The sequence below is a fragment of the Oreochromis niloticus genome, linkage group LG4 (assembly GCF_001858045.2).
Source record: "Oreochromis niloticus isolate F11D_XX linkage group LG4, O_niloticus_UMD_NMBU, whole genome shotgun sequence".
Classification (NCBI taxonomy): Eukaryota; Metazoa; Chordata; class Actinopteri; order Cichliformes; family Cichlidae; genus Oreochromis; species Oreochromis niloticus.
The window spans coordinates 13,102,339-13,117,374 of record NC_031969.2 but is presented as its reverse complement, the minus strand read 5'-3'; the positions used below and the strand labels follow the sequence as shown (position 1 = coordinate 13,117,374).

At 40.9% G+C, this 15,036-nt stretch overlaps 1 protein-coding gene across 3 annotated transcripts in view; it reads left to right on the top strand.

Moving 5' to 3' along the window:
- The first annotated feature begins 2,580 nt into the window (after positions 1-2,580).
- cacna1ha (calcium channel, voltage-dependent, T type, alpha 1H subunit a) overlaps positions 2,581-15,036 on the top strand; it is a 124,451-nt gene continuing 111,995 nt past the window's right edge. For 2 of the 3 annotated variants that reach the window (XM_013277411.3, XM_019358062.2), the window contains exons 1-2: positions 2,583-3,102; positions 4,304-4,803. In XM_013277411.3, the coding sequence (XP_013132865.2) occupies positions 4,328-4,803 (476 nt within the window). In that variant the 5' untranslated portion in view covers positions 2,583-3,102; positions 4,304-4,327. Of the gene's footprint in view, positions 3,103-4,303; positions 4,804-15,036 lie in introns of all 3 variants that reach the window. The other variant, XM_019358063.2, reaches the window with a different exon arrangement.

Below are 15,036 nucleotides of genomic sequence, written 5' to 3'. Positions count from 1 at the left end.
ACTCAGTGAAACCCACTGGTGTACTTCTAAAGTGAACAACCAAACTGCAGAATAATCAGGCTAAGTAAAGACAAAGATACACACAAAGATTAAAAGGATTATGTCAGATTGTTGACCTGCCAGTGTACTTAGCCATTATGTAATACACAGACACACAAAACAAAACAATCCCCCAAACTACTTCCTCTCGGCGCACAGATGCTAACTATTTTACATAATGTTGCCACTCGAATGCTTGCACTGCTATATTTTATGATGAAAGACCTTTTAGAATTAATTTCTGAGCTGTTTTAAGTAAGAAGTATTTGGAATATCAAACTTCAACTAAATCCATAAGTCCATAAATAAATGCATTATGGCTAAATCTCAATTCCCAAGTTGACCCGAGCTGAAGCGTTAGGCATTTGCTAATGTTTTAGAGTTTAAAGTTTAAAAAGCTCTTAGTCTTTCGCTGCCACCTTTTTCACATGTTACCAGTCCATTAAACAGCCATTATCACTTATTATCACGTATCACCAGAGGGCTTGAAGCTCAAAATCCCCTCATTTCTGGAGGTATTGAAAGACACTGTCTGCTTTAACAAAAAAGAACCACAACAAAGAGAGCTTGAGAGCATAAATCAGACCTCACCCTGCAGACTTGATGTTAACCCTTTCTTTGTTTTCCTACCAGCTCTCTACCTTTTGTTTCAGCTCCTGTGTTTGGTTTATTTATCATTATTATATTTTTTATAAATGTAGCTCTTCCACACATGATTTGACAAAGATGGCATCATGTGACTTGCCTGTGTAAGGTGGGTTTAGTTCTGCCTGTTGGAAATGGCGTGTACAACAATGCGCCTTTTGGATTTCTGTAGCTACAACAGGAGTGAGTGCATCATAGGGGCTTTTTAATTGGGTTATAGCATTCACAGTGGACGCTAATGTCCACTTCCTTTGTGTCTCTGCAAACAAGATCGTCAAAGAGATTCACCGTTGTGAGTGTTAAGGTGTGATATTATTTATCTGTGTTAGTTCTATAAACCACAAATGCATCGATGAATTTTCGTTTGTGTTTCTGAAGGACGCTCTGCTGCTGATTTCGATTGGTCAAATTCTCCTTCAGTCAGAAAGATTTGATTTGAAAGATTTGATTTAAAAAGGAAGTTTTAAATCTCTCTCGATCGTGGTGTCGGTTATTCTCAAAGATAGGTTTTATGGACAGCAGGCTTTGTTCAGGGCCCTGAGCGTATGGCTGCCCAGGAGTCAAATGAACAGTAAAGCACTTTCCTAGTATCCATTGTACATCCTGTTTCTTTCACTTTGCTCTTCCATCTCTAGTTCTCTGACTCCGTCAGCCTTGGATGCTCTTAATTAAATATAGTCAATGTAATTGTGATTGATCATTCAAGCAGTATGGGAGTTTAAAGGAGTTTAAATTGATTGTCAAATCAAATTGTGGAGGCGCCGGTTGCCTGATTGAATACAGGATGAACTGTGATAAACATGCTGAACAAAAATATTAAATATAATTATAATTATGGACATGTTTATTGTGGCATTAAACAGAAAAAAACAACATTTTGTTTGCGAGTGTTGTGTGAATTTTGTCTCTGTTGGATGATATGCCTATGGGCTGATGTAAGATTCAAGCTTTATGCCCTGCATAGCAGCGCTTTGAACCTTGGTGATATGAAAACTCTGTAGGTTATGCTGCTCTCACCGATGGATAGATGGCAAATTCCAAGATGGCTGTTGTAAAATAAAATTTCCACTCCTCACTAATTTTGGCCTAGGCTGCTGTGGAGTTCCTCTGATCCACTGATGTGTTTTTACACCCCTCTGCATTTAATCATTACTTATAATTTATCTCTGGCTCTCTTCCACTGTGTGTGTTTTTTTGTCCTGTCTTCCTCCCCTCACCCCCAGCCTCCCAACAGATGGCTGCCCCTCCCTGAGCCTGGTTCTGCTGGAGGTTTCTTCCTGTTAAAAGGGAGTTTTTCCTTCCCACCAAAGCGCTTGCTCACAGGGTGACAGTGGGGTTTTCTGTTTTCTCTGTGTTATTATAGGGTCTTTACCTTACAATATAAAGCGCCTTGAGGCAACTGTTGTTGTGACTTGGTGCTATATAAATAAAATTGAATTGAACTGAATTAAATTAAATATAATTTCAAATATGTGTCATATCAGTTTTTCTTTAAGTACATTTTATACTCAGGAGTGTTTTCGATGACCCTGGAGGGCCCGATTATGAGAAAATCTAAAATGTTCTTTCACTTTTTGTCTTATCTTCCTTTGTCTTTGTCTATGTTTCACAATAAAGTCAAAAACCAAAACTTGCTTCCTTTTACTCCCAACAGGTTCCAGCATTTTTTTTTTTTTACTTTTTTTTTTACTCTAAAGAACAATATAGGAGATATAAGTCCCCCCTCCCACCACCACCACCAGTATTTCCTTTTTGCCGGTATAGTCCTCTGTGTTGGGATTATTGCCAAAAAGAATACGGACCGACACACTGTGTATTAATTTCTTTCTCGTTATGCCGTCTGCTTTGTGATCCATTAAACACCGTGGTGCGTGCACGCCCAGCTTGGCTCTCTGCGCGTTTCTCGCGCCCGGGTGTGAGTCTCCTACTGTGCGCCGTATTCCTAAAGCCGGGGATCACGTCACGTGTCACGGCTCCCGGGTCCTGGGCCAAGGTTTTTTTTAAATTCCGTGTCAGACCATCCACGGAGCTTCAGCGCAGAAACCTACACGCCCCGACCCTCCTGCGCGCATCTCCGCTCCACGCTGCGTAACGAACACCTCAGAGAGGAGCGGATGGATGGATGCATGGATGTGGATAGATGTTCCCGTTTAACTGAACGCGCCAAATCAAGACGACTTTAAGTGACTTATTTGATTACTTCCAGCGATTTCCAACGACCCTCGGATTACCTCTGATCTTTGGCAAGCCAAGGAAGGATAATTTTTTGTTTTGTTTTGTTGTTTTTTTTTAAAAACGAGAGAGAAGAGAGGAAAGAAGGAAAGGGAAGCTCCGGGTCGCTGAGAAAGGCTGGGTGCGCTAGAAAGACGGAAAGTCACGGATCATGCTTATGGGAACTTCCGATTCCGTCTCAATAAGGTAGTTTAAAACGATAAAGTTGTTCTGTTTGCATGTGATTATTTTTATACACACTGAGTGCAGGAGACAGTCCACTTTTTAGGGACGAAAAACGGAAAAAGGCACAGATGATGCGCGCTCTGGCGGCTCCTACTTCCATTAATACCGTTTAAAACGCGAATGGAAGAACTTTTACAGCAACTGTTCATATCAAAGTGTATTTAATATTGTTCGGTGTTTACAAAAGAACCCCAGGAGGAGAGCTTCCAACTGCCTGAAGGGTCAGATGCGCTCTTCTCACATAACAGCAAACGGCGGACAACAAAGCCCGTTAAAAAAGAAAGAAAAAAGAAAAGCTTCCCCAAAAGGGCAAAGTCTGTTAGCTGGATTATGATCACTAATGTTTTTGTTCTCGACGTTATTCCACTTATTACAATAATAATCATTATTGCTGTGGTGGTTTGTTTTTTTTCCTCTTTTTTGGCGCATTCCCTGCCCACCATTGCGTGGTGTGGGCTAAAAACCTTCAGCAGACCAGAGACAGAACAGTCCATCTGTTCAATCACATAGCAACAGGAAGAGAGAGAATGAGAGAGAGAGGGGGAGACAGAGTGGGAAAAAAACATCCCTCTACTATCATAATACTCTTATAGTACTCGCACTTAATTGTTACCTAATTTCAGTAAACACATTTTTTGCATTTCTACTAACTGCTGCAACAGCAGGCAGTTGTCAGTCTGTAGTGCTCCATGGTGCCTTCACTGTGTTATTACTATGGATACTATGAAATTCAGGCTTGATGTTCTGACAGAGACTCCCAGTTTTGTCTGATGAAAGCATTTATTGTTTGTTTTTTGTTCATTTTAAGGAGAAAAGAACAAAACTGAGATGAAAGGCTATTTTGAAAAAAAATAAAAGCCCATGAAAAAAACCCTGGCAGATTTGTAAAAGGACTGTATTGGAAATCCGTGTTTTAGATTGATTGGAAGCTCCTGCTGCTCAGGGATTGGAGGAGGAAATGGCCTAAGTGTTTATTTGGCTCCTTGTGCGATTTGTCTCCAGTTGCTCTTTGCCAAGTTGATCTTTCACTCGCTTCTTTTTCTGTCACCGTTAATCTGCATCTTTCCTCTACCTTCATGTCTGCCTCCTTTGTCTCACCGTGGGCTCCCTCCCCACTTTCCGCCTCCCTCTAACCTCCTTCTCTCCTCTGACCTCCCTTCAGAGTGGCTCTGCCTGATGCTCTATCATGACTGATGGCGAAGGGAGAGCGCGCTTTCAGTACGCAGAGTGCCAGGAGCTGGAGGAGGTGCGGGAGGAGGTAAGGCTTGCTGTACCGACATCCTACAGGAATTACGCCCAAGGTCATGAAGATGACCCAGGAGGAAGACGCCCGGATGATGAGGAGGAAGAGGAGGAGGTGGAGAGGACGAGAAGGAGCAGCAGGAGGAGGAGGAGGAGGAGGAGCAGCAGCAGTAGCGTTCAAGGAGATGGAGGAAATGAATGGAGTCCTGAAGTTCAGGGGGATGAAGAACAGGAACCGGAGCTGGAAGTGGAAGTTGGACCAACACTGGGAGTTCGCATCACGGCTCCCATCCGTGATCCAGACTGCGTCTCCGAGGATGAGGAACAGCAGCCGTATCCGGCCCTGGCCCCCGTGGCCTTCTTCTGCTTAAAGCAAACAACGAGGCCTCGCAACTGGTGTCTCCGCATGGTCTGTAACCCATATCCTTTAACGTGCTGGATCCTGACCCCGGCGATCGGTAAGACGAAATATGTCCTCAGCAATGTTTGTGTGTGAGTGCTGGCACGCCTGCATACATGTTTGAGTTGTCAGTAGAAACTTGCTGCTTTTGTATAAATACACAAGCATCAGCGACAGACTCACACTGGTGACACGTGCAGACATGAAGGGTGTGTCTTGGTATTGGGCAAGAAGTAGATGTTACCTGTTGTGAGTCTTCGTCCTTTGCTGATGTGAGATTTGTTGTTTTACATTCTAAATCTTTTGTGCAACAACTTGCACTTCCCTCTGTGTCTGTAAGGTTGGTATTACAGCCTCCAAATCTGGTGGGTTGGTTATTTTTAGGGTAAATTAGCTTTTCTGTTATAGGACCTGCTAACACGCATAATTGAGACAGCCCCAAGTACGCCCAGCACTCGGTCTGTTTGCCTCTATAGACTGAAAGCGCTGTAACACTTACCTGAGCTGCTTTAGGCTCAGAATCAAGCACAAATTAGTTCCTGGCTATATATATTCTTTTGAAGCTCATCAGTCAGTTCAAGCTGTATTCCCTCTACTAACAGTTCTGGCAGCCATTTTATTCTAATAATCAGATATTTTAATTTAATTTCAAAGTGCCAAGTAGTCCAAGTGAAATTACTTCCTAGGAGAAGTGCTCATGTCTGCTTTACTTTCTATTATTACCCCCTCAGCTGAACATCCTGCCGGGATCATTTTCATCTGTGGGATGTTTTAACACACTGGAGCATAAGAACATAATGTGCATCCAGATATAAGCGCTATGAAAAGAAGCTGAAGATGAACCGCTGCAATATGGGGTTTTTTTTCATTCGTGATGTGGTTAAGTGGGTGGTGTAAAAACAAAATTAGGACCTGACTCACATTTATTTTCCTAAGTGCTTCCTGAGTACCTGGAATCTAATATAGAAGGTACCAAGAGTATAAAAATACAAGCACGATTATAAAAGTAAACTACATTTATTCTTTCTGAGATTCTCTTTGTCTTCAAGTGATTAAAAAACCCCCACTCTGACAAGCTTCTGTTCATGTAGACCTATGATAGTGGAAGCTTGAAGGTGTAGTGAATCTAAGGAGGATGATCTGACGCAGAGTTTGAAGTCGGAGAAGAAAAACATGCTGTAGAAAGGTAGATAAACAGCTAGATAAAGGGGCAACCTTATGCCCACACATTTCCTCTCTGAGACTTCTGTGCGTTTAGAGGCCAAAAAAATCGAAAAACAAACTTTTAAACAGCGACATATGCACACACACACTCAGTTTTGTTTCTTTTCTGCATGTAAAGATTCATTAATTTGCCTTCATCATTAAAGATTATCAGCTCTAGAGATTGGAGTGGATGATTCATGCGCTATTCAGACTGACACTGTGACGTGGGTCAAACCCACGTTGATGATCTGTCTGAATAGGTCAGTGTGCGTCAGCCAACACTTCCTCACGACCCTCCTCTCGAGAAGGGCTGAGGATTGCTGTGGTGGACCGCTGTTTCTATTAGAAACGTACCGACTCCTCTGGTACGAAAGGAAGTTGCAGGTCGTGTCTTCTGTCATGACTTGTGGACTTGTGCCTAATTGTGGTTTGCTAAAAGATTTGACGCACATGTTTTGTGTTGGGTTGCTTTGGTGATTTTGTCTGTCCACTGCTAGAAACAACGCTACAATAGAAAGGTCAAAACCATTGCAGGACCTTTAGCCCTCAATGTGAGCAAAACCTCAGAAGAGCAACATTTTTTGATTGATTTAAAAAAAATCAACTCAAACCTTTATTGACATTTCTGTACTGCCATTTCTAATCTTACATATGCACAAATACAAATTCATTGGTCTGACAATGCTACAAGGGTTTTCACCATAGTAGAATTTCAAACTTACTGATACTGGGAAAACACGCAATAATCGATACAAGTTTTGGTACCACAGAGACAGAAAAAAAGACAACATTTTTAAACAAAAAACAACCAAAGATTAGAGCAATAATGGTTCATGTAAATAGACTCAGCTACACCTCTGTTTATTTCCTTTGCTTTTGGTGACTTGGTACCATATATTTCATGGTGATCAAGTAGCGTTGGTAAGGCTTGCTGTATTGTTTCTGTCTAGTTGCTGGTAGACTCTGTGCTGTGCGTGAAGCTGTTTGTCAGTGAAAGGAGGCAAATATGGTATCAATACTGCTGCAGATGAGTATCTAATCTGATTGCAATCAGGCATTTATTTATTTATTTATTATGACAGCCCTACTTGGCACATACAGTAACTACAGTACTGAAAAAAGTGATGTTTTTTAGAATTTTGGTATTGAAAAGCACTCTGTCTGTTTTGATGTCATCCCTATCTGTTACCGATGTAAGCCACTGTGGGAAACTGCCTTTCTGCAGCATTTCTGCCATATATTTTTTAAAACTGAACCCTTGCTTACAACCTAGATGATATTATCAGAAACTCTTTCTCCTTCATGATCTGACCTTTAAGTGAAAAACTGGTTGCCCATGACTCCACACTCTGGTCCCTTGTTGATCTCGTGTCAGCTGGAGTGATAAGAAGACTTCTGTTTAATTGTCCTTGAGAAGAAAACCTAGTATTCCCTCATGGGCTAAAGTGCCAGTGAGCCATCACCTAATTGATCACATGTCTCTAAGCACCAAAAAGCATCTCTACCAGCTTCCTCATTTCATTTTTGTGGATAGGACAGAACTCACAGGGAATTTCTCATGGGGATTAAAATCCCATTCTTATATCGGTTCTGCTCGCTGCAGGCGCTCGAGAATCGAGGCGTGAAAAAGTAAGGCAAGTTATGTTCTCTTACAGAACATGGTAATGGCTAATAGAGATATTAAAATGGGACTGTCCTGCAGCGGGAGAAAGCTGCATCTAAAATTTGTTGTTAAATAATTTACAGGGCTTTAACGTGCCAGGCATGTGTTGGCTTCTTCTTTTTTAAAAATGGACCGCAAAAAGTGATAGGAAGTCCGGTCGGGTCTTTTTCTTCTAATGTTTTGGATTTGAATTCGTAGATGTTATTTGTATTTTTCAGTTGTCCTGGTTTCACAATCCAAATAAATGCATGAAAATTGTTCACTAAGACAAATTCAGAGCCAACTGGAGCAAGCAGATGAGGAACGAAGAAGGTCCGAAAGGATTAAAGCATGTCCAGGTAAACACGCCGACACGTAGGACTTATGATTTGGTAACCTGCTGTCCGACAGATGCTAGTGTTGCGTTACATTACCTCTGTTTTGTTCACTGCACTGTAGCAGGGCTAATACTGCAGTAGCTGCTGAAGCAGACCACTACTATGAAGCAGATGCTCCTATGGTTAGCACATGTGCGCTTCACTGCTTGTGCGCTGATCACATGTCTGATTTCTATCTGAGTGCAGACTTATTTATTCATTTTTTAAGATATGTTGGTTGAAGTTGACAGGCTGGGCTATTTGTACCAAGACAGCGAGGCTAATGAATGAGGCGCGCACTGTCACATGCTCGGCCTTGCATTATGACTGCTCGTTTAAAACTGGATACGGGTTATGTCATAAGAACTGATCTCACCGGACATCTCTCTGTGTTGTATTCCTGTGTGTCTGCGAGTGTGTGGGCGTGCGCGCAGAACCCACTGTTAGCAGCACAGAGTTGGTGGTCCACAGTAGGTTATGTAAATATTTTTCGGAGCATAAATTCTCTGCCACTCAGCAACAAAAAGGAATGAACACATTGGGAAAAACGAGAGCCGGTAGAGGAGGGGAAAAAATAAATAAAGAAACAGCTACATCCATAAATTTCAAACAACGCACCTCTGAATAAAAGTGTTTTATATCACATCCCGATTCCAACATGTGTAGTCCAACAGTAAAATATTGAATCTGTACTGAGACGGTCATTAATCACCTGTGACTGTAAAAACAGGTCAACAGTTGCTCACAGTTACCAGAATAGCATTTCAGCACAGCAGCATTTGTCATTCACGATGTTTATCAAGTCTGTTCACTGGTGATCAACTAGCCTGGTCATGTCCAGGAAAATGCACACATAATAGAGCAATTGATTAGCTCTTGATTAGCCTAGCATGCAAATAGACTTTAAAGACAAAATTGGCATTTTTTATTGATTTCTTTTTAAACTGATGAAAGTCACCCTAAAATATATTGGTTTGGGTGATCTCTGAGTACAGCGTGCATCCACTGAGAGATCAAAAACACTGCAACTAAAGGCAACATGAGCAGAAAACACAACAGAAGTTGAATAAAATAAAATGGAAGTGTTTTTGGGGAGACAATACCGTGATGGAACAGCTGTGAGAGTGACAGAAACTACAACATGTGACGTATTGCACTGAGACCTGCTTAAAAGAAGCTGTGGATTAATCGGTGTTGTGAGGAAGAAAAAGATGCAGATAATGTGTGCTTTAAGTGCACGATTCATAATACTGCAGGTACATGTTTGCTAGCCATTTGCTGTTAGCTTGTCACTTGCGCAGATTTCCCTTCATGTTAATGTCTCCCCAAACACATCCGTTGTGTTTCATTCAGCTTCCTCTATGTTTTGTGTGATTTTGCAGCTTTTTTTCTATTTGCTGGTGTTTTATTTAGTTGCAGTGCATTTGACCTTTTAGAGCCACCGTACAATAGCCCTAAAATACGGACAAAAAGTATGTAGCTAGCTAATGCTGTTTATGCTAATAAACAGCATTAGCTAGCATTAGCTTTCTTTCTTTTGTTTAAAACAGCTGCTTTTTGGATGTTCCTGTTGAGTAGAGACCTAAAATAAATCTGACAGTTACATCTGAAACAATCTCAAAACAAATACAGGATCACAAGAATGAACATTTTGGAGTCGCTGATTAGACGGTGTGACAGAATAACAACCTGAGTCAAGCTGATTAAATCTGGTTCAGGAGCCCAGGCGAGGTTAATCCATTACAGATGAGTTGATTCATCATGCTATCTGTCTCCATTAGTCATCCTATACTCTAAAACCTATTAAAGGGGGCCCTTTCACTTCCATTGTGATAGATGATTCTGCACAGAGATACAAGCGCACAGATCACCTGACCTTTTTGAAGTATCAGATGGATTTGATGACTTTAGACGGGGATTTAAAAAAAATGTATTTAGTGATAAAAACATGTGAGGTTTAGCAGTTCAAAATAAATCAAGTGGAAGCGGTTTCTCTCTTTGTTTGAAGTTTTGATGGATTGGACTTGCTGTATAAAACTAGAGACAGGCTTAAAGCTGCATGAGATCAAATCGGCTGCATGAAGAATGTCAATCAGATGTAGCTTAGATGAATCGAGGAGGCCTGTTAATGTGCAGCTTGTATCGGTGATAAAAAGGACTATCTTCAGGGCAAGAAAGTTGGATTGGCTACTACCCTTTACTCCTGCAGTTCCATTCCTTTTTTTCTTTTTTTCCCTCCTGTTGTGTATGTATGCCTATTTATGTCTTTAAATGACTTCATCTCTGCAGTGTGTGGGATAAAGAGACTCAGCCATCAAATTAGCAGGTAGTCCTTCTCCGACTGCCCTTCTGACTGGCATCCTGAGGTTTAGGTGTGTATGTGAGACATGCTTCTCTGCATCCCTCCCTCTCTGCCGGTCTCAGAGCTCGACTCGCTGTATTTGTATTGAGCAGTTCATCAGTGTGTGTGTGATTGTGTATTTGGTGACTCATTATATTTGGCCTGTTCTCATCATAACAGCAGATTGGGGGTCGTGAGGTGCCCATTGCTGCAGAGACAGAGGGATCCTGTCTCTCTGACGTATGAAGTCCTGGCACACCTTGCGCAGTGCTCAAACTGTGCGTGGTTGAGCATCACTTGTGTGCCGTGTAGTGGACGAGGCCCACGCTTTCAAACGTGTTTGGTGCCTGCCAGACGTTATAACAAAACTTTGCTACAAATGTAGTGTAACAAAAGCTTTTAATTTGTCACTCTTCTGCTATTGTGTAGGTATTTAATCATTAGTTATTATTAATCTCTGGCTCTTTTTACAGCGTGTCTATTGTCCTGTCTCCATCTCCTCACCCCCAACCAGTCAGATAGCCTCCCCTCCCTGAGTCTGCTGGAGGTTTCTTCCTGTTAAAAGGGAGTTTTTTCTTCCCACTTTAGCCAAAGCGTTTGCTCACAGGGTGTTATCATGTTGTTGGAGTTTTCACTGTTTTCTCTGTAGTATTGTAGGGTCTTTACTTTACAATATAGAGCACCTCGAGGCAACTGTTGCTGTGATTTGGTGCTATAAAAAACAATTTAATTCAGCTGACTGTAATGTGTACAGCTCTGCTATACCCAGGCACCTACATATTTCTTCTCTAAATATTCTCTTTTTAAATGTAACATGTTGCACATATTTTTTTTTAAAACAAAACAAAAACAACAACAACAACAAAAAAGCAGATCTGATGTCAAAAAAGAGAAAACAAATTAGAGATCAAGCTTCACATACATCTTGTTCTGGGTGGAGTTGCTCCTCCTGACATGTCGTGGTGCTTATAAAGCTGTGGCTGGATGCTAATATAAAATTATTACGTATAATATATGTTATAATAGCATAATATAACGATATGTTAACATTAGGGATATCATGAATTTTAGTAGTATTTCGTTTGTTAGAAAAACAAAAAAGCAAAAACAAAACAAAAAAAAGTCCTTATTTAAAAAGTCACTTTAAATTTGAAATCACTGACATGGTGGCGGCAGACCGTTCATTTCAAATGTTAACGACACAGAATGAAATATTAGGATGTTAATGAGGAGTTTAGTCATGTTACTTTGTGTTATTTACATTATGTTAGCTTAAGCATTTATATAGCATTACCCAGTGCAAACATTTTAGCCTGCATGATCTGGATGATTTCACAACAGCAGTGCCAGGTGACTCAAATATTATACTACTGCAGGATAATAAACCAAAGTACCTCCATATGCCACACTTACTGCGTTTCTTACGTAGACATGATATTAACTAGCGACAGACCCAACTCTGAATAAAAGTTAAGTAGACGTAAACATTAATTAAGCTAGCAGTCGCTGTTTGGTTTGGGAAGTCTGCAGCTGTGAGAATGCAGGGGTGCTTCTCACAAGCAGTCTGTTCTTCCTGCTGCCAAAAATAATAGATCAGCCCTGGAAGGCTGCTGCTTTAGTGCTTCGTTATGAAATTAATACCGGAGATTGAAGACCAGTGAAAATTGTTTGGATGAGAGCATATTGACTAAACAATCAACCACTTGACCCTGAGACTTCAACAACAGAAAGAAAAAAGGTTGGGAAAGGGGAAGTGAAAAATATGACATATTAAAGGTTGTACAGTAGCGTACACGTTTAGTATTTAAAGGATATGTATTCGGTCATATACATAGATAGAAGAACTTTTTCAAATCAATATTTAATTAAAAAAATTTAGGCAAAATTGAAATTGAACATTTTAAGAAGTTATTTTGGAGGTTTGTAAAGAATTTTAGATTTTTTTAAAAAGTAGCTTTGGTACTACGACTCAGACTTCATATCACTACTCAGTACAGTAAAATGATGTTTATGCCCACTTGGAGGATAATTTTTGTTTACCAAAGCATTATGTAGCCAAACATGTTAAGTAAACAAATGTGCATTTCCGAGTTAAAGTGTTTGAAGCCCTCCAGATATTTATTCCAGTGCAAAAACTGCTGCTTTCACCAAGTTGTAGAGCAGGGTGTTTACTTATGGCTGGGTTTCCTTATATCCTTTGGGTGTTTTGAGACTTATGAACTATGCAAAAGCTTGCAAACTATAATTATTAAAATTGTTTTATGACTTTTTTTTACTTGCAAATCCTAAAAACGTGCAATTTTTCATGAGCATACGAGGCTAATTTTGTCATTAACAGTTCGGGGCCACACTGTGTGTTTCAAAGCTATTTTTAGCTCCGGGAACCTTCCCCAACTGCTAATTTATCTCACTTAGGATTTGTAAAGTCTTGTTATTATTCCAAATACCGGTGCTGTGTTAACATCAACACAATTTACAACCAGTAACAAATCATCGCCACCAGCAGCAAGTCCACAGTAATTTGCATTGGAATCAATAAAAGGCCTTTCACTGGTGTGCTTGTTACCAATGAGAATAAGCCTCTTTACAGTGACTGCACATTTGCCGCCATCTTTGCTCGTAATGCTTCACAAGATGTATTCAAATGGCCACTGTTTGCACAAGCGGTGCTTTGGCTCAGATCTCATGTATGTAATTGGGGCGGGTGTGGCTCAGGTGGTAGAGTGGGTTGCTCACATATGCTAGGGTTGCCCCGTCCTCCCCATACACTCGTTTGGTCCACTGCTCCTCCGCCATGGTGTGTGTTTGTGTCATCTCAAACAGAAAGTACTTGTTTCTTATTTTTGGATCGTTAATTTTTGAAGCATCGTGTGTAAATCTGTGTAAACGTGTCAGTTTGAGCACGCCTGTGAGAGGGCAAACGCCTGTGCTGTTTGTAAAGGTGTGTGTGTTGTGGGATAACTTCCACTGCAGTAGGATCTTTTGTTTATCCCCAGGCTCACTGTTTACAGGCTGCTTCACAAAATGATCTGGAACTAATAGCGCTGATTTTCATGTGTGCGCTGGCTGAGTGTGTGTGCCCCCGTGCACGAGAGCGTACGTGAGTGCGCTGTAAGAATGTGTCGTTTGGCATTCGCAGAACACCATGTGTTTAGGCAGTGACCCTCACCTGCCCCAGGCACAAATGGTCTGTGGAATCAGAGGATCTGCGCTCTGCTGCACTGCACCGCTGTTGTTGTTGTAGCGTTACATTACGTCACACTCATTTACCGAGCACTTTTCCAAAATGACTTTGAGTGAAAATAGTACCAAAAAAAAGACCCTTCTGCTAGCAAACCACATGGTTTCCTGGAGAGTCAGGGTCAATCTAGATGAGTTTGTTAGCTGTTGGTGTTCACTGCTAGAAGGTTCATGTAAATCGGACGACTAATGGAATACTCCAGAATACGCTGAGACCCTGATCAGTTGGAGGATGAACAATTAACTTTCTTTTTCTTATGATACCTATCTCCCAGTCTTGAGGCACTCCTCATTTCTTTAAATTTGTTCTCACTGCTTTCGCTGAATCTATGGAAAAAGCCGGCGACGACAGAATTCGACATGCATAAGATAGTATTTTTGCAACGAGGTGATTCCCAAAGAGATATTTGCCAAAAAAGTTGTCATATCTTGGCATGGTGTGAGGTGTCTCCTCAAAAAATGTAAGGAAACTGGATACGTAGAGGACAAAAAAAACATGTGTTATGCTTTAAAAAAAAAGTCCTTATGAAATAAAGAAAAAAAAAAAACAAAGACCTGAGAGACGCATCTGGCCCTTCACTTGATCCATCTACTCTTCACTGGAGCTTCATCAGAAATGGTTTCAGTGGAAGGGCCGCTGTCAAGAAGCCATGTACAAGGAAGGGAAATAGGGAGAAAAGGCTGCAACTGCCAAATTACATAAGAACTGGACAGAAAATCAGTGTCAACAGATCTGATGGAGCGATATATCCAGATAGTTTCTGCGAAACACGGTGGAGGCTCATGTCATATCAGGTTTTGAGGCTGCATTTCAGCCACTGGTGATAAGGATCGCTTTAAATTTGGTGGCGATGTGAGCACAGAAAAGTACAGTCAGATTTTGATCCACCATGCGATACCATCTGGAAAGCGTCTGATTGGCAACAGCATCATTTATCAGCATGGCAATGATCCCAAACACACTGCCAGTGCAGTAAAAGCGTAGCTGGGTAGAAAGACAAACAGAGAAGAATAAATGATGTCAAATATTGACTTTAAAGCTCATTAGAACAAACTCTGCGTTTCCCTTACGTACTCTATTTCCGTTTCTGTTTGCACATGTTCCAATACGGTATTCTGACTCTTCACCTATTTCACAATTACAATACTTTTTAAATCAAAGGGGCAATTGTTTGTTACAGACACTCACATAGAGTATAGCTCTGAGAGATAGAAAATGTAAACACTATTAAAAAAATGATGCATTATGAAGTAAACATAAGACAAAAATGTTACAGAGAGAAAAGACAACAGTGTGCAGCGCAGACAAGTGAAACAAGTGAACAGGTGACATAAAGTTCTGAGGCATCCAGTGATGCATTGTGGTTGAATGAGTCTTTTGCTGAAGGTGCTCCTGTGGCTGTCCAACACGAGATAGAGAGGGTGTGAGGGATTTTTCAGCATTGAC